The sequence below is a fragment of the Mycteria americana genome (genome assembly GCF_035582795.1).
Source record: "Mycteria americana isolate JAX WOST 10 ecotype Jacksonville Zoo and Gardens chromosome Z unlocalized genomic scaffold, USCA_MyAme_1.0 Scaffold_18, whole genome shotgun sequence".
NCBI lineage: Eukaryota > Metazoa > Chordata > Aves > Ciconiiformes > Ciconiidae > Mycteria > Mycteria americana.
Window position 1 is genome coordinate 11,879,043 of NW_027445436.1, and position 24,400 is coordinate 11,903,442.

General features: G+C 42.6%; 1 protein-coding gene across 1 annotated transcript in view; it reads right to left on the reverse strand.

Moving 5' to 3' along the window:
- EPG5 (ectopic P-granules 5 autophagy tethering factor) overlaps positions 1–24,400 on the reverse strand; it is a 444,533-nt gene extending 420,133 nt beyond the window's left edge. Inside the window, 17 exon segments of the mRNA XM_075488778.1 lie at positions 215–260; positions 262–335; positions 1,559–1,723; positions 1,936–2,076; positions 2,667–2,821; positions 6,874–7,031; positions 7,391–7,575; positions 15,413–15,520; positions 16,097–16,227; positions 17,704–17,876; positions 17,878–17,927; positions 19,724–20,147; positions 20,149–20,298; positions 20,300–20,508; positions 20,510–20,659; positions 24,063–24,206; positions 24,356–24,400. Coding sequence (XP_075344893.1) covers positions 215–260; positions 262–335; positions 1,559–1,723; positions 1,936–2,076; positions 2,667–2,821; positions 6,874–7,031; positions 7,391–7,575; positions 15,413–15,520; positions 16,097–16,227; positions 17,704–17,876; positions 17,878–17,927; positions 19,724–20,147; positions 20,149–20,298; positions 20,300–20,508; positions 20,510–20,659; positions 24,063–24,206; positions 24,356–24,400 — 2,508 coding nt within the window.

The window sequence follows — 24,400 nt, forward strand, 5'->3', positions numbered from 1 at the left end:
TATCTCTCATATAGATGTTCAACGTAAGTCTAACAGTATCTTCAAACAGGTCTGTGGGTGCAAAAATACTGAGAGTTGGTATATTATGATGTTCTAGTAGTATCAAGATAGCATAGCTTTTAAAAAGAAAAAGAGAAAACAAGGTCTTGGCCTGCAGTTTTCCCTATCTATCACCATCAATAAGCTATTCCCTGTAATTCTGAAGAAGGAATACCTGTTTTATGCTTTCAGAAAGCAGCCCAGCATATGGTTTCTCAGAGATATTTCTGATGTGCTTCCAGGACCATCAATGCAACTTCAGAATGGACAGATGGATCCAGATGAAGAGCATCCTGCTAAAAACAGAATCATATCACAAAACTTTGCCTCATTTAAAAGGTCTCTACAACTGTATCACTCAGTTGCACTACAGAGAAATAAATCTTAATTTGAACAACCAGAAAGAGATTAAGTATTGCAATATCTTGGCCAGTAAGAAAAACTTCAGCCCAACATTGAAGAATAATGAGCTCACACTGAGCAATACAAAGCTCAACAGCTAGATTATTTCCAGAAAAAAGTGACCATAATCACTTCTCATGTGCATTTTGTGGATTTATAGCAATTAATCCAAAGATCCATAGATAGCATTTTAAATTGCATAGTACAGAGGCTGGAAATCTTGCCTTTAAAAAACAAAACAAAACCAAAAAACATATCATGTTTTTGGTATCAAAACATAGCAATTCCTCTTATCAATTGCCACATTAAAGAACTATTTTTCCCCACATCAAAGGGTACAGACATGACACTGTTATTGCACAGTAAAGACCTCACAGTTAATTTTCCCTACCATTCCTTTGTTTTCATGTGTCATCAAGAAACAGGGAGAAAAAGTAAGGCAATATTCATGTACAAGTATCAGCACAGCAAAAAGAGTTCAGTAAATCAGACACACAGATTACAATGCTAAAATGGATCACTGAACACAGGCAACAGGATTTTTCCCCCAATCTATTTCTGTTTCTCTCCAAAAAAAAAAAAAAAAACATTCACCCTCGACTGGATCCTGAACTGATGGAGCTCCCGGAGTAACCCATTCTATGGAATATTTTCCCATTGTTTAAATAATGCTCATGGCTTTGAAACCTCTATTTCAAGCATGAGTTTTCTTGCATTGTGAAAAACATACCTGGATACAAGCCTGCAAGCTACAGTCACACCAGTCTCATTCACACTTCTTGGAGGATTCCTCTATTTCTGCAGCCACAGATATCTTAATCAAGTGACTCACAAAAATTGTCCTGTCAACTGTTTCCTCTTGTTTAGAGAGAGGAAACTCCTGCTTAAATATCTCTCTCAATCTCAGCTGCAGCACTACAAGAAAGCAACACAAGCAAATCCTCAGGCAGAATGCTGCAAAATTACTGTGAAGTTCCCATTCTACGCCATCAAGTGTACAGCCATCATATAAAAGCATGTAAGTAATTGTTTTCAAGTTCAGTTATAGTCCCAGGTTGAGTAATACTTTTGCTCTGACAAAATGACCAGGTTCAGGCCTCCTGTTTTTAATACATACATGCTCACTGAATCCCCAGTTTAGCCCTTCCAAGATAATGCAAGCTAGTTTATTCTCCACTGTCGTTAGACTGTAATTTAATAACCAGTCACGAATCAGTGCTATCTCAGACGAAGAAGGCTTCCACAGGTACAACGGCAGCTCTTTAAACAGATATAAAGAAACCTTTGAGGACAGAAAACAAAAAGGCTAATCAGTACTCAGTATGGAACAATAATCAGTATTATGCCCTTCTATCTTAAAGAGTGATATGATCAAAAAAACATGGACAGGTCTTTAACACAATCTATTCATACCAAGCCATATCTTATAACAGTCTGGTATGGCCTCTAGTTTTAACTGGGTGCCTGCTTTAAGTGATGGACATTAGCACTTACCATCCCAACTTTCTCGATAGTCTCTTTAATTCGATCCAGCAGTACAGAAATAATCTGTGTATGGATGCTGGCAATTGCTCCCAAGAGTTCTCGACCAACTTTTGAAAATGTTTCTCTTGTGGAAAGACTAACATAAGACACCTGAGAAGATGAGCAGAGAGAACTTACTGGTTATGGCTGACCTTCACTGACACCACAATAAAACATCTTTTGGAAAATACAGAACCAAATTGCTCTTGTGATCCAGGACAAAGTTGATAAATGCCAATATTAAAACTGAAACTGATTGCCCTAGAAGATAAGGAAATTATTATGTCACAGTACCAAAAACAAAGTCCAAAACATAGGAACACCACCACACACACAAAAAAAAAAAAACCCACACCAAACAACAAACCACCAACAAACTACACACCACAACAGAAAAAACACCACACAAGGAATTTCAGAGCTACAAGTTAGACCTGCACAAGAAAAATAAAGCAAAATAAATGTTTTTGTTAATTTGTTTCACTCCAGCTTGTTCTAGAGAAAAGCTGTTCTTTCTCCCAGAAAAACACGCACTTCAGGATGTTTTAATTCAGTACTAGATTATAAGCCTCAGAAGCAGCACTTTCTTAGTTCCATGGTAGAACAAACTACAGAAGCCATGAATGTTTCATACCTTCCACTGTTAGAAAGAAAAAGAGCACATTCATCCTTTTCCTGAATGGACCAGTAACGTTACTTGCCTCATATATCTCCAGAACAACGATTTTAATAAAATCCTCATCAACATCAGCCCGTTTGGTTTGTGCCATCTGAGCAAATGTGGTGAGCAGAAAAATTTCTTCCAAGCAGTTCACTGATTTGAGATACTTTTCAAAGTTTTCAAGGTGCTCTGGGTCTAGAAAAAAGTCACATGAAAGAAACACGATAAAAAGAAGTGTTATAGGACATACATGATCAACATGTATACATTTATTCACGGTCCAATCCCAGAGAAGGAATCAGTGACAAAGGAATTATCATCACTGGAGGCTTTTAAATTAGTATCCTCTCTTTAGAAGTAGCTGGTACCAGCTGCTTTTAAATAAGGTACAAGAAACACCATAATATGCGGTGAGCCCATATGATTCAGTAAATATGCTAGTAATTCATAATGAAAGCTAAAACTGCTTCAAGAACAGCTGGAATTCAATTTTTAATATTATTTTAACTATGCAATGTTGATCATCCACAGGAAGAACTGCTTGAATCTTTTTGCTTTTTAAAAATGTTATCACAGTTTTGGCTTCCATTACATATTGGAGCAATTAATTCCACAGATTAAGTCCAAATTATATGAAAGGATTCTAGTCTTAGTCAGCACACAGTCAAGAGAAGATTAAAACTAAGCCCATCTAAGCACAGCGGAGAGGTTTTGATCAAGTTGAGAGACTCTGCCCATTCCACATACCATGATCTCAAGCAGCAATTAAACTGGGGAGATCCTTCTATGCCGTTTACAAATAAAAATACTTCAAGCATCTAGCCCTGGGCCTAGATTATATCTAAGAGTTACAAGGAAAGGTCTGTTTCAGTTTCTCAAACTCAATACAAGAAAATTACTGAATGCACTTGTTTGGAAAATATCTCTGAAAACAGAGAACTGAAGTTGCACAGGACAAGAAGGCTAAGAGATGCTTTCACTTGAATTCAAAGCAGGTTTCCTCTTTAAACCCAATAGTGAGATGTTGCCAAATGCAAATAAACATTTCATTCCTCGGGGTGGGGGACAACAGGAAGGTAAGGGTACAAAGAAACCTGTACAGGACTTAAAAATAATTTTTATTTCTTCCAAATAACTTTAAATAGAGTCTGTGCAGCAAAACACGCATTGAAAGCTGCATTTGAGCTGTAAAATGGTTTAGTCTGCTTCCTCTGAAGCATAACATGCCAGTAAACGCTGTTTACAGTGATCTTATAGCAGTTGAACATACTGAAAAAGCACTCATTGTGGCACTCAACTACTTAATCTGCACAGGCATGCACCCAGCATGCTTGTGATTAAACACTTCCACTTAGGTTACATTCTATTTTAAGGGCTTTCAAGAATTTTGCAACTGTACTTCAACCTGAAAAGGTCAGACTTATACAGCCAAAACATCTCATGAACAGCATGCTAGAGGACTGTGCAAATTTAAGTAAAGAGTTTTTCCATATAGTAAGATAAACTACACTCCTGATAGATACAATAGATATACAGGGGATGTTTCATCCATTCGTCTCCCTTTCCTAATGCTACCTTTTATCCTTATAGCAGAAGTTACAGAGCACTGTGGTTTTTGTTGTTTGGGGTTTTTCTTAAGGTAATGCAGAAGGGGGGGGGAAAAAAAAAAAAAGACTATGCCATTACTATATATAAACGCATAGCAGAATGACCCACAGCATGGGGAATAGGTAGGACACACAAGTAATGAATGACTATGACAGCAATTGTCACATTAGCACTGTGACATGTGTGTCTGTTTCATTAGGCATAGACCAGCTAAGCAACAGAGAAGGTGTTTGGAGAGGGACAGAAGAGAAAAACGCGATCTGGTAAAGTTAAGGACAAAAACCATAAACGGAAGGAGGAGGGCTGGTGCCAGCTGCTGAGCACGTGCGCACTAGAACTTCTCTGCTGCAAGTCACAGCTCTGCAATCTCCCAGCTTCCTGCTTCAGCTGCACCTTCCTCTTCATTATACTGGGGTCACCTGTGGGCTCCACACACTGCAGACCCCATGCCAACCTCAAAACTACACCAAACCATAGCTTGGGACTGAAGGATGCGGAAAAGGAAAAAGGGAAGAAGAGAGACTCCACCTAAAACTTATTGTCTCACAGTGGAGCAATGACATCTTCACCACCCAGTTGCTACTTGAGCCAATTCCCTTCCTCCTCTGCACATTTGATCACATGACAATTCAAGTTCAGAGACACCCTAAAAATCAGTGGCTCCTCAAATCTTGGTAATGACAGTAAAGAAACTGTAACCAGAAGTGTTGTTCAGCAAGTTCTCATTGCCAATTGCAATGGAAGCAAACACAAAACTGTTAATCCTATATTTATAAAACTTAGAGAACACATTTGTACTCGCACAGGTATCCAACATCAAGAAGAAACTACTAAGTCACTGCTTGTCAGTGAAAGTGTGCGTTCCACAGTAAATTTATTAATATTTGGTCCACTCAAGAATACCTCAAGTAACCAGACTTCCCATATTTCCCCAGGGGTTACTGGTAGCTCTCATAGTCCAGAGGTTGTCCTAGAAGTGCAGCTCCATCACTGCACTCCATTTTATCACATTATTTCTACCTATCCCTTAAAAGCGACTATGCTCCCACCTCTATATGTGCAAGCCTAAAGCTTCCATCAATTACCAAGGCTTGCTACCACATGTAGATTCACCACTTAACATTTCTCAAACTTAATTTGGGAAGGGAAATCAATAAAAAAGGTTCTCTCCCAAGAGAACGTTAATGCCATGGTCTTCTAGGATATGAATTACAGGAAATTAAGTCAGCATTATATTGGTAAGTGTAGGTCAACAGAAGCTATTTCAGAAGATTAGATGGATTTCGCTGAAAGAAGTGTTGATATTCCCTGTTTAGACAGTTGTGAAAAATAGTATTGTGTTGACATAACCCATTGCAGTGAGTGAAGAGGATAAAGATATCCTGCATCAGCATACCGGGGACTTTAAAACATAAGAGTTAGCTAGAAGCAAAACAAAGCCTGAACAAAACAAAACAAAAAAAATTTAGTGTTTGTTACTGTCAGAGCTGCAACCCACCACATCATATTACATTCTCTTTGTTTGAGATGCAGTAAAAATTTCTTGCAAAAACAAAAACAGTCCTACTGAAACAGTAACTGTTACTGATTAGCACTTGCCAGCCAAAACAGATGAGCACTTCATAAACTGTACACAGCTACAGTCTTGATATCCCTCTCCCACTCTGCATAAATTGCCTTAAATGTTAGCTGAGCTTGCACAGTCAATATGCTCAGTAACCTCTCAAGATCGCCATTTTCTTCTACTTCTCCATCAAAAGACTTGGTTGATGTGGTGACAGCTATCTGGGCTACCAGCTAGCTGAAAAGTAGCTGAAAAGACTGAGCGTGAGATTTGCTCTCCCTGAAGACAGCAAAGAGGCTGTGAAGTATGGAGTTACTGCTTTGTTTAACTGTCTCCCTGTCAATCAAGTCCTGAAATATTTTCCATGAAGGCAGCAGCAAAGGGAAAGAAGCATTCCAGCTGGCTTCTAAATAACTCTGCTATAGCTGAAGCCACCACAATTACTGTGGAGATCAACACAGGATGGAAGTCAAGGGGAAAGAGAAAGAAAAGGTGTCATATAGGACAAGAAAAGCATCAAAAGAAGGCTTGAGATAAGGGAAACATCTGTAGTTGTGGAAGATAAGCAGATCTCCCACAATATAAGTTACTGAAGCCAAAACTAGCGGGGGGGGGGGGGGGGATGGGGGGACGGGGGACGACAGGGGTATTTATACAAATATCAACAGTCAACAACAGTCAACAGCTTACAAAAACACCTAAGTGATACAAAATTCTTTATTTCAGGATTTAAATATCACTCTCCAAATATTATCAAAGGTCAAGATGGGACCTGATACGAGAATACACAAGATGTACCTACTGCATGGTGCTTTTGCAGCTCTCCAAAGCAGCCAGTAGTAGTCACTGTCAGAGAAAAAACTAAAAGGACCGTAGATACAATTCCTGTTAAAATGAGAGTTTGGTCAAACAAGTACTGGAAGCCTATGAACTGCCCAAAACATTTCTGAGGCCTCTGGACCAGTCATGCTGCTGCTGAGGGTGCATTTAACAATGAAACCTGCAAAGAATTAAGCTCAGATTCAGCTACTGCTGCATCAGCTATGGGAATGGGTTCTGAGTGAAGGAATTCTACCTTTGAGTCTTTGTTTGCAGTCAGCAGGTTGCAGAGTAGAGCAGAGCTTTTCCAGGTGCTTGCTCTCTGCACAGTGCATGACAAAGAAGAGCCTCCAAAGCACGTTGCTGGATAAGGTTCTGTAAGCCATCTCTGACATGAACAACCAGACTCCCAACCTGTTGGATTTGAAGAGGCAGACAGAAACAGTTTCACCCTGATAAATCCCAACATTTGAGAAGGAGACATATGCCCAACATCTCTGCCACATAACAGAATTAGGAACATGAGAATGTGTCTTAAAATCTCAAATTCTGAGTTAACCTCATTCTGAACTGAACAAGTCCCCAGAGCTTCTGCCAGATGCTAGAATTCAAGGCGTAATTCCTCCCCATCTTAATACTACCAATATGCTGAAAAATCCTACATATTGCAGACTTGTTTAAACCATTAAGTATTTAAAGCTACTGCAACTCCCAGTTTCAAATATCTAACTCCTCCAAGATGAAGCCAGTATCAATCACATAGGACAGCCTACCTTTTTGCCTTCAGAACATGTAGAACAGCTCTAAAAAACAGCTCAAACTCCAGTTGCAATTTTTCCACAGAGTAGGGATGCACTACTGATCCATATTGTTTATTACTGCTAACGTATTGGACCCAGTGGTCACCCACGTGACAAAGCATCATCCTACACAGCAGAACAAACAAGTCGAAGAAGGATCATTAAGTATGTCATCACCATATAAAAACACAGACAAGTGCGACTAAATCAGAGTCTAGTCACAAGAGACATGTTCAACCCTTCCTCCTTTGGTTTCCAGAGATTTCCATATAAATCGCATTTCCCTCCCCTCTTCAGACAGATTTAGTCTAAAATTCCTGTGTTATCCATCCTTGGTTTTGCAAGCAAACAATGCATAATATTCTGTTATAGCAAATTTGTTTGTGTATGAACTTTGGAGCCTTAAGATAATCAAAATGGCAGTACATGCAAAAAGCTCGTATAGGAATAATTATACTGAGAAAGTTACTGCTCTAATAACACAAAGAAAAACATGGATTTTATTTCTGATTTAACTGTATCACCCTTGAAAACACACCCATAGAAGCCATAAAGTGACTGCTAGAGATTTAAAAATGAAGAGCAACTTTTAGGCTTCAGTTACATTTGCTTAATGCAACAATATGCTCCTTGAAAATAGTCAAATTAAAAACCCTAAAACAATTCTGGATAACAATGGAAAGAAAGCAGTAACACTGGTTATAAATAGGGGTGATTCAAAAAACTGTTTGTTGGATTTCAGTGACTTTCCAAGACAAGCCTAAGCACACCCCTGATAGAAGTCAGCCTGGTGTTCCACAGCTCACCTGGCTCCTTTGTAGCCACAGCATTTAGACTCTGCAATTCCCCGCTTCACAGGCAGCTTCAGAGTCAAGGACCTTGGGATTTCAGATTCCCAAATCAGCTAACCCTAAACTGACCAACTCTCCAAACAAAAGCTACCCAAGAACGGGTTTGGGGGTGGGGGGCATGTTTTAGGTGGTTTTGTTTTGTGGTGGGTTGTTTGGGGTTTTTTTTGGCAGCTTGTCGTGGTTTAGCCCCAGACGGCAACTAAACACCACGCAGCCACTCACTCACTCCCCCTCGGTGGGATGGGGGAGAGAATCGGAAGAACAAAAGTAAGAAAACTCGTGGGTTGAGATAAGAACAGTTTAATAATTGGAACAAAATAATAGTAATAATAATAATGAATTGTAATGAGAAGGAAAACAACGAGAGAGAGAGAGAGAGGAACAAAACCCAAGGGAAGGAAAAAAAGGAGAAAAAAAAATAACAATAATGAAAAAAAAAAAATTATAAAACCGCTCACCACCCGCCGACCAACGCCCAGCCAGGCCCCGAGCAGCAATCGCTACCCCCCGGCCAACTCCCCCAGTTTATATACTGGGCATGACATCATATGGTATGGAATGGCCCTTTGGCCAGTTTGGATCAACTATCCTGGCTGTGCCCCCTCCCATTTCTTGGGCACCTGGCAGAGCATGGGGAGCTGAAGGAGGAAAAAAAAACCAAAGTCCTTGACCAATGTAAACACCTCTTAGCGACAGCCAAAACATCAGCGTGTTATCAATATTATTCTTATACTAAAATCCAAAGCACAGCACTATACCAGCTACTAGGAAGAAAATGAACTCTATCCCAGCTGAAACCAGGACACCCCTTATTCTATACCATTTACGTCACGCCCAGGTTCTACCCTTTCTAATTGAATTAATCACCACCACTTTTCCTATCTCTTGATATATATATATGTACACACAGTTATCATTCCCTTGGTCTATGGGCCATCCCTCTAAAATGTCCGTTGAGTTCACTTAGTCCATGACTCTGGGTTCCATCTGTCATAACAGTCCTTCAGGGCAGGAGAGATAGTGTGTGGTGTTGGGTTGTTGCATGCTGAAGCCAGTTCTGGTTCCATCACCACTGCACTTTGCTTGGTTTCATCAAAGTTCATTCTTCATTAATCTGGGTGATCCTTATGGAAACACCATTGATATGGTGTATAGTGACCATAAAAGTGATGACACATAGTATTATATAGCAGTTAACATCATACCATTTAGTTCATTGGCTATTCTCACCCAAAATCAAATCCCCTTGAGGTACACATCTGACTTCCCCATCCTTTCCCATTACCCACCAAGTGCACCCAGGTCCTTGAGCAAAAGCAATCCCACAAATGGGCTTGCCTTTGCCCGAGGCAGGAGTAACCCAGACTGTCTTCCCCAGCTTGTTTTTTATGTGCACTACAGGGACCTTATCCCCTTCTACAGTGCGTAAAAGTTTTGATTGGGCAGGGCCAGGTCGATTGACAGATCCTCTAGTGTTGACTAACCAGGTGGCCTTTGCTAAATGTGTATCCCAATGTCTGAATGTCCCACCACCCCTTGCTCTCAGCGTAGTCTTTAACAGCCCATTGTATCGTTCAATTTTCCCAGAGGCTGGTGCATGATAGGGGATGTGATATACCCACTCAATGCCCTGCTCTTTGGCCCAGGTGTCTATGAGCTTGTTTCGAAAATGAGTCCCATTGTCTGACTCAATTCTTTCTGGGGTGCCATGTCGCCATAGGACTTGCTTTTCAAGGCCCAGGATAGCGTTCCGGTCAGTGGCATGGGGCACAGGATATGTTTCCAGCCATTCGGTGGTTGCTTCCACCATTGTAAGCACATGGCGCTTGCCTTGGAGGGTTTGTGGGAGTGTGATATAATCGATCTGCCAGGCCTCCCCCTATTTATATTTCAGCCATCGCCCTCCATACCACAGAGGCTTTAACCGCTTGGCTTGTTTAATTGCAGCGCATGTTTCACATTCATGGGTAACCTGTGCAATAGTGTCCATGGTTAAGTCCACCCCTCGATCACGAGCCCATCTCTATGTTGCATCTCTTCCTTGATGGCCTGAGGTGTCATGGGCCCACCCAGCTATAAATAATTCACCCTTATGTTGCCAGTCCAGATCCACCTGAGCCACTTCCATCTTAGCAGCCTGATCCACCTGCTGGTTGTTTTGATGTTCCTCAGTGGGTACATGAGCATCTACTTGACATACTTTTACAGCCAGGTTCTCTACCCGGGCAGCAATATCTTGCCACAGTGCTGCAGCCCAGATGGGTTTGCCTCTGCGCTGCCAATTGTTCTGCTTCCATTGCTGTAACCACCCCCACAGGGCATTTGCCACCATCCATGAGTCAGTACAGAGATAGAGCACTGGCCACTTTTCTCATTCAGCAATGTCTAAAGCCAGCAGGATGGCTTTTACTTCTGCAAATTGGCTCGATTCACCTTCTCCTTCAGCAGTTTCTACCACTTGTCGTATAGGACTCCATACAGCAGCCTTCCACCTCCGATGTTTTCCTACAATACGACAGGACCCATCAGTGAACAGGGCATATTGCTTCTCATTTTCTGGCAGTTGATTGTACAGTGGGGCCTCCTCAGCACGCGTCACCTCCTCCTCTGGCGATATTCCGAAATCTTTGCCTTCTGGCCAGTCCATAATTACTTCCAAGATCCCTGGGCGATTGGGGTTTCCTATCCGAGCCTGTTGTGTGATCAGTGCAACCCACTCACTCCACGTAGATTCAGTTGCATGATGTGTAGAGGGGACCCTCCCTTTGAACATCCAACCCAGCACCAGCAGCCAGGGTGCCAGGAGGAGCTGTGCTTCAGTACCAACCACTTCTGAAGCAGCTCAAACCCCTTCATATGCTGCCAATATCTCTTTTTCAGTTGGAGTATAGCAGGCCTCGGATCCTCTGTATCCCTGACTCCAAAACCCTAGGGGACAACCTCGAGTCTCCCCTGCTGCTTTCTGCCAGAGGCTCCAGGTAGGGCCATTCTCCCCGGCTGTGGTGTAGAGCACATTTTTTATGTCTTGCCCTGCCCGGACTGGCCCAAGGGCTACTGCATGAACTATCTCCCGTTTAATTTGTTCAAAGGCTTGTCATTGCTCAGGGCCCCATTGGAAATCATTCTTCTTCCAGGTCACTTGGTAGAGAGGGCTTACAGTCAGACTGTAATTTGGAATATGCATCCTCCAAAAACCCACAATGCCTGAGAAAGCTTGTGTTTCCTTTTTGCTAGTTGGTGGAGACATGGCTGTTATTTTGTTGATCACATCCATTGGGATCTGACGACATCCATCTTGCCATTTTATTCCTAGAAACTGGATCCCCTGTGCAGGTCCCTTGACCTTACTTTGCTGTATGGCAAAACCGGCTTTCAGGAGGATCTGGACTATTTCCTTCCCTTTCTCAAAAACTTCCTCTGCTGTATTGCCCCACACAATAATGTCATCAATATATTGCAGATGTTCTGGAGCTTCACCCTGTTCCAGTGCCGTCTGGATCAGTCCATGGCAAATGGTAGGGCTGTGTTTCCACCCCTGGGGCAATCGATTCCAAGTGTACTGAACGCCCCTCCAAGTGAAAGCAAACTGTGGCCTGCACTCTGCTGCCAAAGGGATTGAGAAAAACACATTAGCGCTATCACTTGTAGCATACCACTTGGCTGCTTTTGACTCCAGTTCGTATTGCAGTTCCAGCATGTCCGGCACGGCAGCGCTCAGCGGCGGCGTAACTTCCTTCAGGCCACGATAGTCTACTGTTAGTCTCCACTCTCCATTAGACTTTCTCACTGGCCATATAGGACTGTTAAAAGGTGAACGAGTCTTACTGATCACTCCTTGGCTCTCCAGTTGATGAATCAGCTCATGGATGGGAATCAGGGAGTCTCCGTTGGTGCGATATTGCCTCTGGTGCACTGTTGTGGTAGCAATTGGCACCTGTTGTTCTTCGACCCTCAGCAACCCCACCACAGAAGGGTCCTCTGAGAGGCCAGGCAAGGTAGACAGCTGTTTCATTTCCTCCATCTCCAAGGCAGCTATACCAAAAGCCCACCGGTACCCTTTTGGGTCCTTGAAATACCCTCTCCTGAGGTAGTCTATGCCAAGGATGCACGGAGCCTCTGGGCCAGTCACAATGGGGTGCTTTTGCCACTCATTCCCAGTTAGGCTCACTTCGGCCTCCAATACAGTCAGCTGTTGGGATCCCCCTGTCACTCCACAAATACAGATGGGTTCTGCCCCTATATAGCTTGATGGCATTAGGGTACACTGTGCACTGGTGTCTACTAGAGCCTTATACTCCTGTGGGTCTGATGTGCCAGGCCATCGAATCCACACAGTCCAGTAAACCCGGTTGTCCCTTTCCTCCACCTGGCTGGAGGCAGGGTCCCTCTAGTCCTGGTCACAATATTCATTACCCTTTTCTTGTGTATATGAGTCAGGAGTTCCTTCATTAAAATCAGGAGTAAGATCAGCCCTTTTACTCTGTCTGGGGAACTGTCCACTGGAAACCAGAGCAGCAATTTTCCTGGAAGAACTCCCTTTGGTGATTGTTTTTCCTTGCAACTCACGTACCCGTGCCTCTAGGGTGGAGGTAGGTTTTCCATCCCACTTCCTCATGTCCTCTCCGTGGTCACGCAAGTAAAACCATAGGGTGCCCCGTGGTGTGTACCCTCTATATCCTCTCTCTTGAGCAGAGGAACGCTGACTCCTAATAGCTGAGACACTGGTCCGTATAGGTAGGGAGTAGGACAAATCCTCTTTGAACCGTTTGAACTCCTGGGACAGTTCCCGCACAGCTGAGACAAAGGAGGAAGAGATACTTTCTTCATATTCTCGGAGGTTACTAGCAGCTTCATTCACTGTTGGACCCTCTCCGTCTTTCCAGGTCAGTATTGCCAGTGAGTTGGCACACGACGGTGGTGCGTTCCGTACCAACTTCCACCACATAGGTCTTGTGCACTGGACCTCGTCGGGATCTGTGGGTGACCGCACGTCGTCCAGGTCACCATAAATCACTTCCAGCACAGCTAATTCCCTCAGGTACTGGATACCTTTCTCCATGGTGGTCCATTTCCCGGGGCAGTATACAACATCTTCCTTGAAGGGATATCTTTCCTTCATAGCTGACAGGAGTCGCCTCCAGAGGCTGCGGGCTGGTACCCCTTTTCCAATCGCTTTGTCAATGCCCCCTTCCCTAGAAAGGGATCCCAGCTGCTTGGCTTCCTTACCCTCTAATTCCAGGCTATTGGCCCCGCTATCCCAGCATCAGAGCAGCCAGGTGGCAATGTGCTCCCCTGGACAACGGCTGAAATCTTTTCGCATATCTCGCAGCTCACTCAGGGATAGGGATCGGGGGGTTTCGGTCTCATTTACGAGTTCTTCATCTTCCTCTCCCTGTGATGGCCCTGCTCCTTCATCTTCCCTTTCTAAACAAGCTGACTTTTGCTTCCAGGATTTCTTTTTATGTATAGGGGCGACTGATACGGACACAGGTTCGTTCCCTGTTTGAACCGCAATGCTTGTAACAGACTTGTCCGGAGCAGCTGCAGTGCCTGTCGCAGGGGGGGGCTGGAGCAGCCGCAGTGCTTGTCGTTTTGTCACCAGATCCTTGAGGGTTTTGAATAGTGTTAAACAGGGCTCAGTAGGCATGGGCCAGACCCCAGCACATTGCAGTGATTTGTATCTCCTTAGAATTGCCAGGGTGACAACATACTTTTTCCAAATAGTCTACTAATTTTTCAGGATTCTGCACTTGTTCAGGGGTGAAGTTCCAAAACACTGGAGGTGCCCACCGCCCTAGGCATTTGCCCATGCTATTCCACACACCCTGCCACTCATAACTATCCAGCCTTGGGGCAGATCTCTGGATGATATTCTTAAATTGCTTACTAACCCTGGACAAGATCGAAACAATATTCCCAAGCAATACCAATAGATGTATCTTAACTACCCAAGGATGTTCAAAATACTGAAAAGTTACTGTAATGAAGGAGGAAGCATTGTAGAAGAAAGTAGTGAAGGTACAATTCTGCATTTCCTCCATAAAAAACCTCTCAGAGGAAGAAGTATAATTGCGAATTGTCTCCATAAGATCATACCCGACATACAGTAATGGTTTCAGTACAGCACTTAGATACCAAAATAAACACAAGGTCACTGTTTTAATAACAAATCTCACAGGCAAAACATCACCAATTAAAGCAGAGCACAGCAAACTGCAAAAACCATCACCGATCTTTAACACGTACAGCAAAAAAATGAGCATGGTGCAGATCAGGTAAACCAATATCGAGAACAGATGGATCAATATCACATCCCACAACTACTAACAGATCTAAATTCCTTAATACTCTCTGGTTAATCTGTTATTATCTCAAACCCTTCAAGCCCCACGTTGGGTGCCAAAAAGGACTGTCGTGGTTTAGCCCCAGCGGGCAGCTAAGCACCACGCAGCCGCTCGCTCACCCTCCCCCCCGGTGGGATGGGGGAGAGAATCGGAAGAGCAAATGTGAGAAAACTCGTGGGTTGAGATAAGAACAGTTTAATAATTGGAACAAAATAATAGTAATAATAATAATGAATTGTAATGAGAAGGAAAACAACAAGAGAGAGAGAGAAACAAAACCCAAGGGAGGGGAAAAAAGGGAGGAAAAAAATTATAATAATAATTTAAAAAAATTATACAACCGCTCACCACCCGCCGACCAACAGCCAGCCAGTCCCTGAGCAGTGATCGCTACCACCCAGCCAACTCCCCCCAGTTTATATACTGGGCATGACATCATATGGTATGGAATAGCCCTTTGGTCAGTTTGGATCAACTATCCTGGCTGTGCCCCCTCCCATTTCTTGGGCACCTGGCAGAGCATGGGGAGCTGAAGGGGGGGGGGAATTCCTTGACCAATATAAACACCTCTTAGCGACAGCCAAAACATCAGCATGTTATCAATATTATTCTTATACTAAAATCCAAAGCACAGCACTATACCAGCTACTAGGAAGAAAATTAACTCTATCCCAGCCGAAACCAGGACAACCATAATTCCACACACCTGGAAATGGTGTTGGTCATGAGGGATTGACTAGGCACAAGACACTCTCCTACCCACTCCAACCTTCTGACAATAAAAAATTAAACATTCACACCTGAATGAACAGAACAGCCCATTCACTGATCCCAGCTGGACAACCAAGGATGTGGTTGAAGAGGAAGAGATGGTCACCTGGACAGCCAATTCTTTGCAACACTGACACCTAAAGGGAAGTATATTGGAATCTTGTAAAGAATTTCAAGGTTCATTCCTTTATGGTCTTGCTAACTATAGTAACACTGTTTATTCATTTCTCTTTCCATGCTTTATAACAAGCCTCAATTTTCAGAGCAAGTTACAGGAGAACAATATTTAGAAGTCTGCTAGCTTGGCTTATGAACCACAAACCCTTGTCTTTGAAAAATTAATTACTTTACAATTGCATTAATGAACTAGTTTGTTTAGAAATCAGCAAGAATAGAAGTTTCTCAAAAATGGCAAGTCTGAATAGTTTTACTTTCAAAATAAGTAAAAGCATAATGAATATTGAGTATTAAGTCCACTTTGAGCAGTGTTGGCTGCTCAGGTGCCAGTCCTCATTAATGCTGCTGACCTCCATTGACTTCATCAGACAAGGGAATTCATTCTAAAGATTCACTAACAGATTCTGTTCCTCAAGTAGAACTAACCCAAAAAAAACCCATTGCATGTGGGACAGTGAGAGAAACACTTTCAGAAATTACTCCCAAATTCATCCTATGTGAGGATCAAACAGCTATATCCATACTTACTCCCTCACCAGTCTCTGCAGCCACATGAGAAGGTAACTCTGAAACTGAGGATCTTCAATAACTCTTCAACTGAAACGGACACCGATACACTCCTTCAAGTGGTTCAAGTCTGAAGAAAGATTTTCTGACTGCTTTGAAACTGTGAATTAAAAACAGAATTAAGGAGCTTTGACGAGCAGCTCTCAGAGTAGTAACATTAGTAGTGGTTTTGGGGCTATATAGAAAACTTGCTCTCTGTATCTACAGATACCAAGATATTTCAACACAGCTGCTTGCTACATCTGACAGAGAACACCACTTATTTAGAATACTTTATTTAATGTTATAATTAAGCACTGGACACCAATTACAAGAATATACTATTGTTACTCTCATAAAAGGCCTTCCCTCAACATAAACTTTGTAAGAACCACCATTTACTATGCATATAAACTATCTGGCAGGTGGGGGGCAAAGGGAGGAGGAATAGGAAGGCTAAATATCCAGGGCACGAGGGGGAAGAATACTTTAGCTAAAAGATTATGTTGGCACAAGCCTAAATAAGTACTACACCTAGGATGAAAACCAAAAAGATTTCTAAGTATTAGAGCTGTGAGATTTCAAATGGCCTTCCAAGAGGAAGTAAAGCAGGAAGAATATCCAGCTGGATATTCTTTAGAATTGAGCATAATCAATTTGGAAAAGGGACCGTATTATACATTGCCTTTGACAACAAGAGAGTGGAGTCCAGGTGTCCCATCCCACCCAGTGTTCCTCTACAGTTATCAGCGGCAGTATGCAGCTTAGACAGAAAAAGGTACTCCTGCATTCAGCTTCCACTCTCCAGGTGAATAAGTTAAGAGAATTTGAGTTTTTCCTGTGAGAAAAAAAGTTTCACTGATCCCTACACAAGATCAGCAGGTTTTAGTATCAGAGGAGAATTTTCATATCAAAAATAGCGTGGCCAGCAGGAGTAGGGAAGTGATCGTGCCCCTGTACTCAGCACTGGTGAGGCCGCACCTCGAATACTGTGTTCAGTTTTGGGCCCCTCACTACAAGAGAGACACTGAGGTGCTGGAGCGTGTCCAGAGAAGGGCAACGAAGCTGGTGAAGGGTCTAGAGCAGAAGTCTTATGAGGAGCGGCTGAGGGAACTGGGGTTGTTTAGTCTGGAGAAAAGGAGGCTGAGGGGAGACCTTATTGCTCTCTACAACTACCTGAAAGGAGGTTGTAGAGAGGTGGGGGTCAGTCTCTTCTCCCAGGTAACAAGTGATAGGACCAGAGGAAATGGCTTCAAGTTGCATCAGGAGAGGTTTAGACTGGATATTAGGAAATTTTACTTCACTGAAAGGGTTGTCAAGCATTGGAACAGGCTGTCCAGGGAAGTGGTTGAGTCGCCATCCCTGGAGGTATTTAAAAGACATCTGGATGAGGTGCTTAGGGACATGGTGTAGTGGTGGTCTTGGCAGTGTTAGGTTTACGGTTGGACTCGATGATCTTAAAGGTCTTTTCCAACCTATATGATTCTGCGAGAAACAATCCAGTATACAAATTTCACCACAAGACTCCAAAACTGCAGGTGGACAAGGTGCTGGGCACCCTAAACAGCATGGGGAGCGGTCTAGACCACCAACACACCTTGTTCTTGCTGCTGAAGAGCCACTGATCTCAGCAGGGATGAGCTGCTGAGCAACCTCTATGACTCCACTTGCAACCGGGACAACACCGAAGCGTACGAGCGCAGCACCAGTGTCTGATGCACGTGGTCTGCTTTGGCTTCAAACAGCTTTTTCAGTTCCCCCAACACTTTCATTCAGCTCCACCATCTGGTAGCGATGGTGACCTGTCACTTTTCAGGGTGTCTGTGCAGATCAGTGCAAAGAAAGCAATTATTTTATTTAAGTGGCTTTGTCCTTTTGTTGGGTCAAGCGTGTTTACAGAAATTAACCTTGACATAACCCTCCCCTCAAAAGATTTCAAAGCTTTTATGAAAGGGGCCGCTTCACAGGTGGAAGAGACAAACATGTCGGAACATCCTACATACTTTTTAGAGCTGCTGATTACGGGAGATGCATATCCCTGACTTCTGAAAAAATTACTCTATAAACCCTCAGTAACTCAAGATTTAGAAATAGATATGAATTGACTTGTCTGTATCACTGACAGATGTGAACAAAACCAGGTCTCTCTACTCCCAGTGAGCACACCTGCTTCTCAGTTTATCGATTTCCATAAATATTTGGATCTGCTATTTTAAAGCTAAAATATCTACTGAAACAAGATAAATATTTTTCTAAGCTCCCAGAAATGAATATTTATAGCAATTCCCCATTATAAATTTAAAATTTTCAGAAATGAACTGTACTCTAACTTTTTCCCAAACTGGAATTAAAAGCTGAGGCCAGTCTTCCTCTGCCCTATCTCTAATTCTTCAGCACAAGAAAACCACAATATATAACATTCCTATTATTCTTTTATGCAACCAGGAAATATGCTTCAGAATCAGCACTTTGGAAGCACCCCTGTGTTTCCTAAGTTAGTAGAATAAGAATTTTAAATTAGCGTAAAGACAACAATTATTCTGGACATACAATAAATACATAGTGAATCGGGATGGAATAAAGCAAGCAGGAAGCTTAGCCAACTGTATGATGACCAGTGGGGACATAAGAGTGAAGTCAAAATAGCTTTCAGTGTAGAAAGTGATCAACACAAAACTGAGAGTCCAGTGAGGTTCAGTGATACAAGTTGTTTTCCCTAATAAAAAGGAAAAGATTCCAATCTGTTCAGGGGATGTCTCTCAACATCTCAGCTCTGAAGAACTGCACAGGAGAGGCACCGCACTCACAGAAACAACAGTAAAAGCCACCACATACGTAGGTACTTAGCACCCTTGGACAATTTTGATGATGTGTTGGCTATAAACAGCATCAGAGCACCAGAACAATTTCATTCACTCCCACTGTAACATCCAGCTCCAAAACCAAGTTACACAGAATGAGTTTGGGGGAAAATTTTTGATGCGTGCACCAAAGAACTCCCCAGACTCCTCTGGTTTGCAGACAGAAATGCTACAAAGTACCTTGACCACCCTGGAAGTAGCTATAACTACAGCACCACTTATGGCGCAACAGTTAGTGGAAGTGGATGGACTTCACGCTCCCTATGCTTTGAGCAACAGGATCGCCCACGAGCATGACTCAAGCTCCTCTGCAACTGCTGCCTCTGACAGCAGGAATGATGTCAATGAAAACTGTCACTATAGGCAGCAGGCCAGATGGGACATCACTGCTACAGTCATTCTGAAGTCCTACTCCACCATGTATCCCCTGCATCTACCTGAAGTACTGCGGCACAAACTTCAGGCAGAACTGGCTGTACATAGGCTCATTCTGACTGACTACAAACACGAGTCTGACTCCAAAAGAGATCACTAACAGAGATCCCACCACCCTATACTCAGAGTTTAAAAATCGAACAACAAACTGTCTTAAATCTCAACAGGATGATAGTTTGAAGTACTGGGGATCAGTGGAGAGACAGAAAAGCAAAGGCAATCATCTCTTTTAGAATAAAACAGCTTAAATACCTAAAAACTTGACAGCAAGTAAAATTAATGTCTGGAATCATATCCAAATAGTTTGGGTTCAAAAGTAGCTTCAGCAACAGCACCTACAGTCTTCTGTTCTTCTTTAAAAGTCCATAATCTCCCCTTAATATTTTGGCAGTCTGTCATCATAGCCTGCAGCTCTGCCTCAGCCAGCAACAGCTGCTTCCTGCAGCGCATGTAGTTCAGGAGCAGTTCATAAAATTCATGCCTGTCCTGATGAGCAACACTTTCCAATTCCTCTGCATAGGAGTCAACATTCTCCAACCATGAACACTGCTCAAAAATTTTCAGCTGTTCTCTGGTAAATGGCACCAATTCTGGTTTGGTTGGGAGCTCTGGATACAGCTTTTCATTGTGCAACAGCGGTTTAACTGCTATTACAGTCAGTCTCTCATAGGAGAATTCAGCCGACGAGTCTAGATAACCTGGTTTCAATCCCAAATGATGAATGTGTGTTCTGGATTTCTGAGAGCTGCGAGATACTAAAAGGAAGCTTCTCTGAAGAACAAACAAGAGGATTTTTAACATCTTGTACGTTTTCAGTTCCTTTGTCCTGTATAAAGCCCACTGCTGTCTGAGAGCCAGCAGCACTGGAATGAAAGGTACTACTCGATAAATCAGTTTCCTGATCCACTAGCAACTGCCTCCACAGGGCTGTGAGGTTTGTCCAACTTGCTTTTTCCACTCTTCTCAACATCCCCCCCCCCACATTCCTCATGGGAAGGATTGGCTTTGAACTCTTCTGCATCTGTGGGAGGCTCTAGAGTCACTGTCAAAGACCCTTCATTTGCTGAAGATAAATTACCCTGGGGGATGTCACACACATCATTTATAAGTTTTTCCATCCTCTACTTCATCACTGAGCCCAATTTCTGTAAATTCTCCAGGATGTTCCACTTGCACTTTACTGGCTTGAGAAGACACTTCTGCCATGGGAGGGAGGAAGACAGACTCTTGTATCTGGGACTCCTCATTTTTTTTTTCCTAGGAAAAAAAGAAAAAAAAGTCATGAACAGAGCATCACTACCAAGTGAATCTCTCCCCCTCACATCCCAAATCCCACCATCACCAAAACTAGTATTTGTCAACATCACAACTCCAAAAGCCCCTCTAAGCACATTAATTTTCATAATATTAAAGGTAAAAACAAGTGTACCAAACAGTTCCTTGTTCTTTAGCTGCCCTTTGAAAACTGTCTATCAGTGCCTATTTTCTTGGTCAGTTCTTGAACAATTCTTCAACATTTCTACATAAAAAGCTATAAATATCACAGAACAGAATGTTTCATATAAAATAATCAAAATAACAGGACCCTGACCTTTAAAAAGAGTCACTAGGTTTCACCATATTGCAAAAAAAAAAAAAAAAAAAAGTTACTTTGTGATTCATCTTAAGTTTTACAGAATATTTCAACAAATGGAAAATTATTTTCAAAAAAGTACTTTCAGAACAAAAAGTTTGGAATGCACCCCCTAGTTACATTCTAAAACCATCACAACATCTGTACAATTACCAAAATACCTATTTTCAATAGATATTACACAATAGAAACGTAGAAAAACTTAGCAGTGACATTAAAATTGTAAACCGATTGCCCACTTTTAAATTAAGATCAGTTTGTGGGTAAATAGTTCCCATAAACCTAGTCTAAGGTGTAGATTAGCCTCCTTCCCAAAGCACAGCATGGGAAATAATGTTGTGCAGGAAATCAACAAAGATTTTGTCAATTTGTAAATCATTTGCCAATTTGTAAACCAAAAAATTGGCAAAGTGTTTTGCCAATTTGTAAATTGTGTATATCTACCAGTTTATTAGAAGTGAAACTGAGAACGAGTTAGTTGCAGCACTCCAGTTTTGATGACCCAGATAATATAACAAAGAACACAGCTGAAATTCGGAAAAGCTCTCAATACTTCTCCATGATTGGGGAAAAGACGACAGTTTTGGAAATTTGCTGACAGTATCACACATGCTTTCACTAAGCATCTGTCATCATTTTGCCTTATGAAAGGGCATACATGAAAACAGCTCAAATCAAGGCCCTAGCTAACCTTGATGTCAAACCTACTTTTACATCAAGCGTATGCTCACAGCTCCTTCACAAAATGGCAATATACTGGCTTTGCTTTCAGACTGTGTTTTCCAGTATATTAAAAGCTGTAAACACTTCCGATCACAAAACACTTCTGACACACTCCAAGGCTAGCTAAAGCTACAGGTGAGAGGTTAAAAATAGATCAGCACAATTCTTTAAACTAGGACTTATAGTTATAACATCTCCTGACAATTAACTCAAAATCAGTAATTTCCACAGGATACTGTATCACTAGATCATATTTTTAACAGTGTACTGATCCACATACTTTACAAGCACATGCTGGTCCTTTCCCCTCTACAATCTCAAAATTCCCTCTTGCAGTCCTCATAGAGAAGAAACTCCATTTATCTTTGAGTAGCATCCTGTATTTCTCCCAAATGCCATTAGATAAAATAGTTTCTTTTAGAAACTTATGAAGCGTCTTTCAGTTCACACTTTCCAAGGCAAAAAAAATGCCATAATTGTTAACAGGGATTTCATCTGAGAAAGGATGAGAGAAATCAGGTCCTGAATTAACATGAAAGCAAAACCTGCTGTTCTCTCTTCTGAGGGTTTAGCCTTTAAGTCAAAGATGACACTTGCTCATTACCCTTGTCCCATACCTAACCATTCTCCTCTCCTAGCATGTCAGTGAACGACACCTCAAGCTCTAAGGACACCTACTATTTTTCAGGAAACATCTCTAGAGTAACTGAGTGCTACACACCAAGATGTACACAGACACACAGGCTCATCTTCACCAGTTCCTGGTTTTGCCACCTCACTGTGTTTGAATCCATCTGGTGTTACTGGTATTAGACAAGCTTAACTTTGGGGCTACTATTTTCAGAAAGTCCTGGGCTCCATTCCACTACTTGGCAGCTCTGCAGCTGAACCACCTTTCCCCCAGCTCACGAGAATTGCAGCTTTTCAAAGGATTATGGCTGTTTCTGAGGCATGAGAATGGAAAAGTCCTTAATGTGACTGGACCCCAAACTGCATCCTCCAACACCCCTGCATATTAACAGAGCTGAGCATAACAATAGCAACAAAAATATCAGGAATAGGTCATGTGTAACACTGAAGGATTCTGGATTCTCACACATGAAATCGCCAGTGAATTGTTTCACAGTGAATTACACCTGGAAGGGACAGCCAAAGACAGCAGCCACTGGAGTCACCATATGCATGTCATTAATGAACTACCAGCATCATCTGTGACTCGCTGCCTTCCTACAGGGAACTGATTCTCTTAAGCAGCAGTCTTTAGAGTTAACTGCCTTGCTCATGCTATGGGGCTGAATCAAAACAAAAACAATGACACACTTGCTCTTCTGGGATTGCTCTTCCCTCCAATATTTACTTGCCTTGAGTTCAGGAATCACAGCTGCAGTTGATACCTGGATCTAACCCTTGTTTTACAAAACAGTGGTCAATTAATCCACTAATTTATTTTCAGAAGGCTTTGACAGCCATGACTTCAATGCCTTTGGCTCTATCTATATGGTGCAGTTTACAACATGTAGAGGTTAAGCAAGTAAGGGAAACATTTCCATTTTGACTCAACTCTGAGGCAAGATATTTCAGTTCAGAACATTTCCACAAACTACTGAAATTCCATGTAGCACAGGTGCAAGGAAGGCAAAGCCTTTAGAAAGCTGTCAGTACTAACATTGTGAACAAGGAATACACTCACAACAGGATTAAAACCTAGGAAGAGTGATACTTAACAACTGTAGCACCAACTAATGAAGAAGAAACACATCTGCTATACATGGCCTCATGTTTTGAGCATTTCAAAGCCAAACCTATACAATATGAGATGTAGTAAGACTGTCATCCCACACTATACTAAAACACTGCTAAATGCCAATAAGCTCTACTGCTCTACAGCTTCACCGCAGATGCAACTCCAGCTCACTGTCTCGCTGTGCAGAGCTATTTGAGAAGGCCACACACTATAAGAATAAAAAGCTTGTTTACACCCTTTTACAGTACAAGGCCTATCACACCCTTCACCTAGCTGCTAATTGCTTTAAGTCTTCTTACATCGCTTCAGAAAAGCGCAGACATTCAGAAGTCTTTTTAGAAAAAAAACACACACCCCCAACCTAACTGCTTTCAGCAGAAGAGGACGAACAAACATGGATATAAACACCACCTAGAGCAGATCCCCTTTCCATTGCTTTAAAAAACAACAACAAAAAAGTAACCCCAAATCCGAGCCAAATCCCTCGACCAAAGCCCCACAGCATGTAATAACACCACACCCACCCACCCCCACACCCCATTGCACTAAACCCACCTCACTGCTGCAACCACCGCCCAGAGCCGCCACAAACGGGAGGCAGCGGTGACAAACCCGCCGCTGGGCCGAAGCCCCCCGCCCCAGGACGGCACAACGACACCACAAAGCGCCGCGCCACGCCCCCTTAGATCTGCTCTTGGCGCGGACTTGACAGGAAACCCGCACAACCATAACCCCCACCTACTGCAGCCCTGCCCAAGCGGCTCAAAGAGGTGGCGGGAGGGGCGGGCGCGCTCCCTGGACGCTCTCGTCCAATCAGCAGCGTGGCAGGTACGGGAGGGACGGAGGGACATACCGAGTCGCGGTGCGTCGCCTCTGTAGGGGCTTGGGAGGAGGCCAT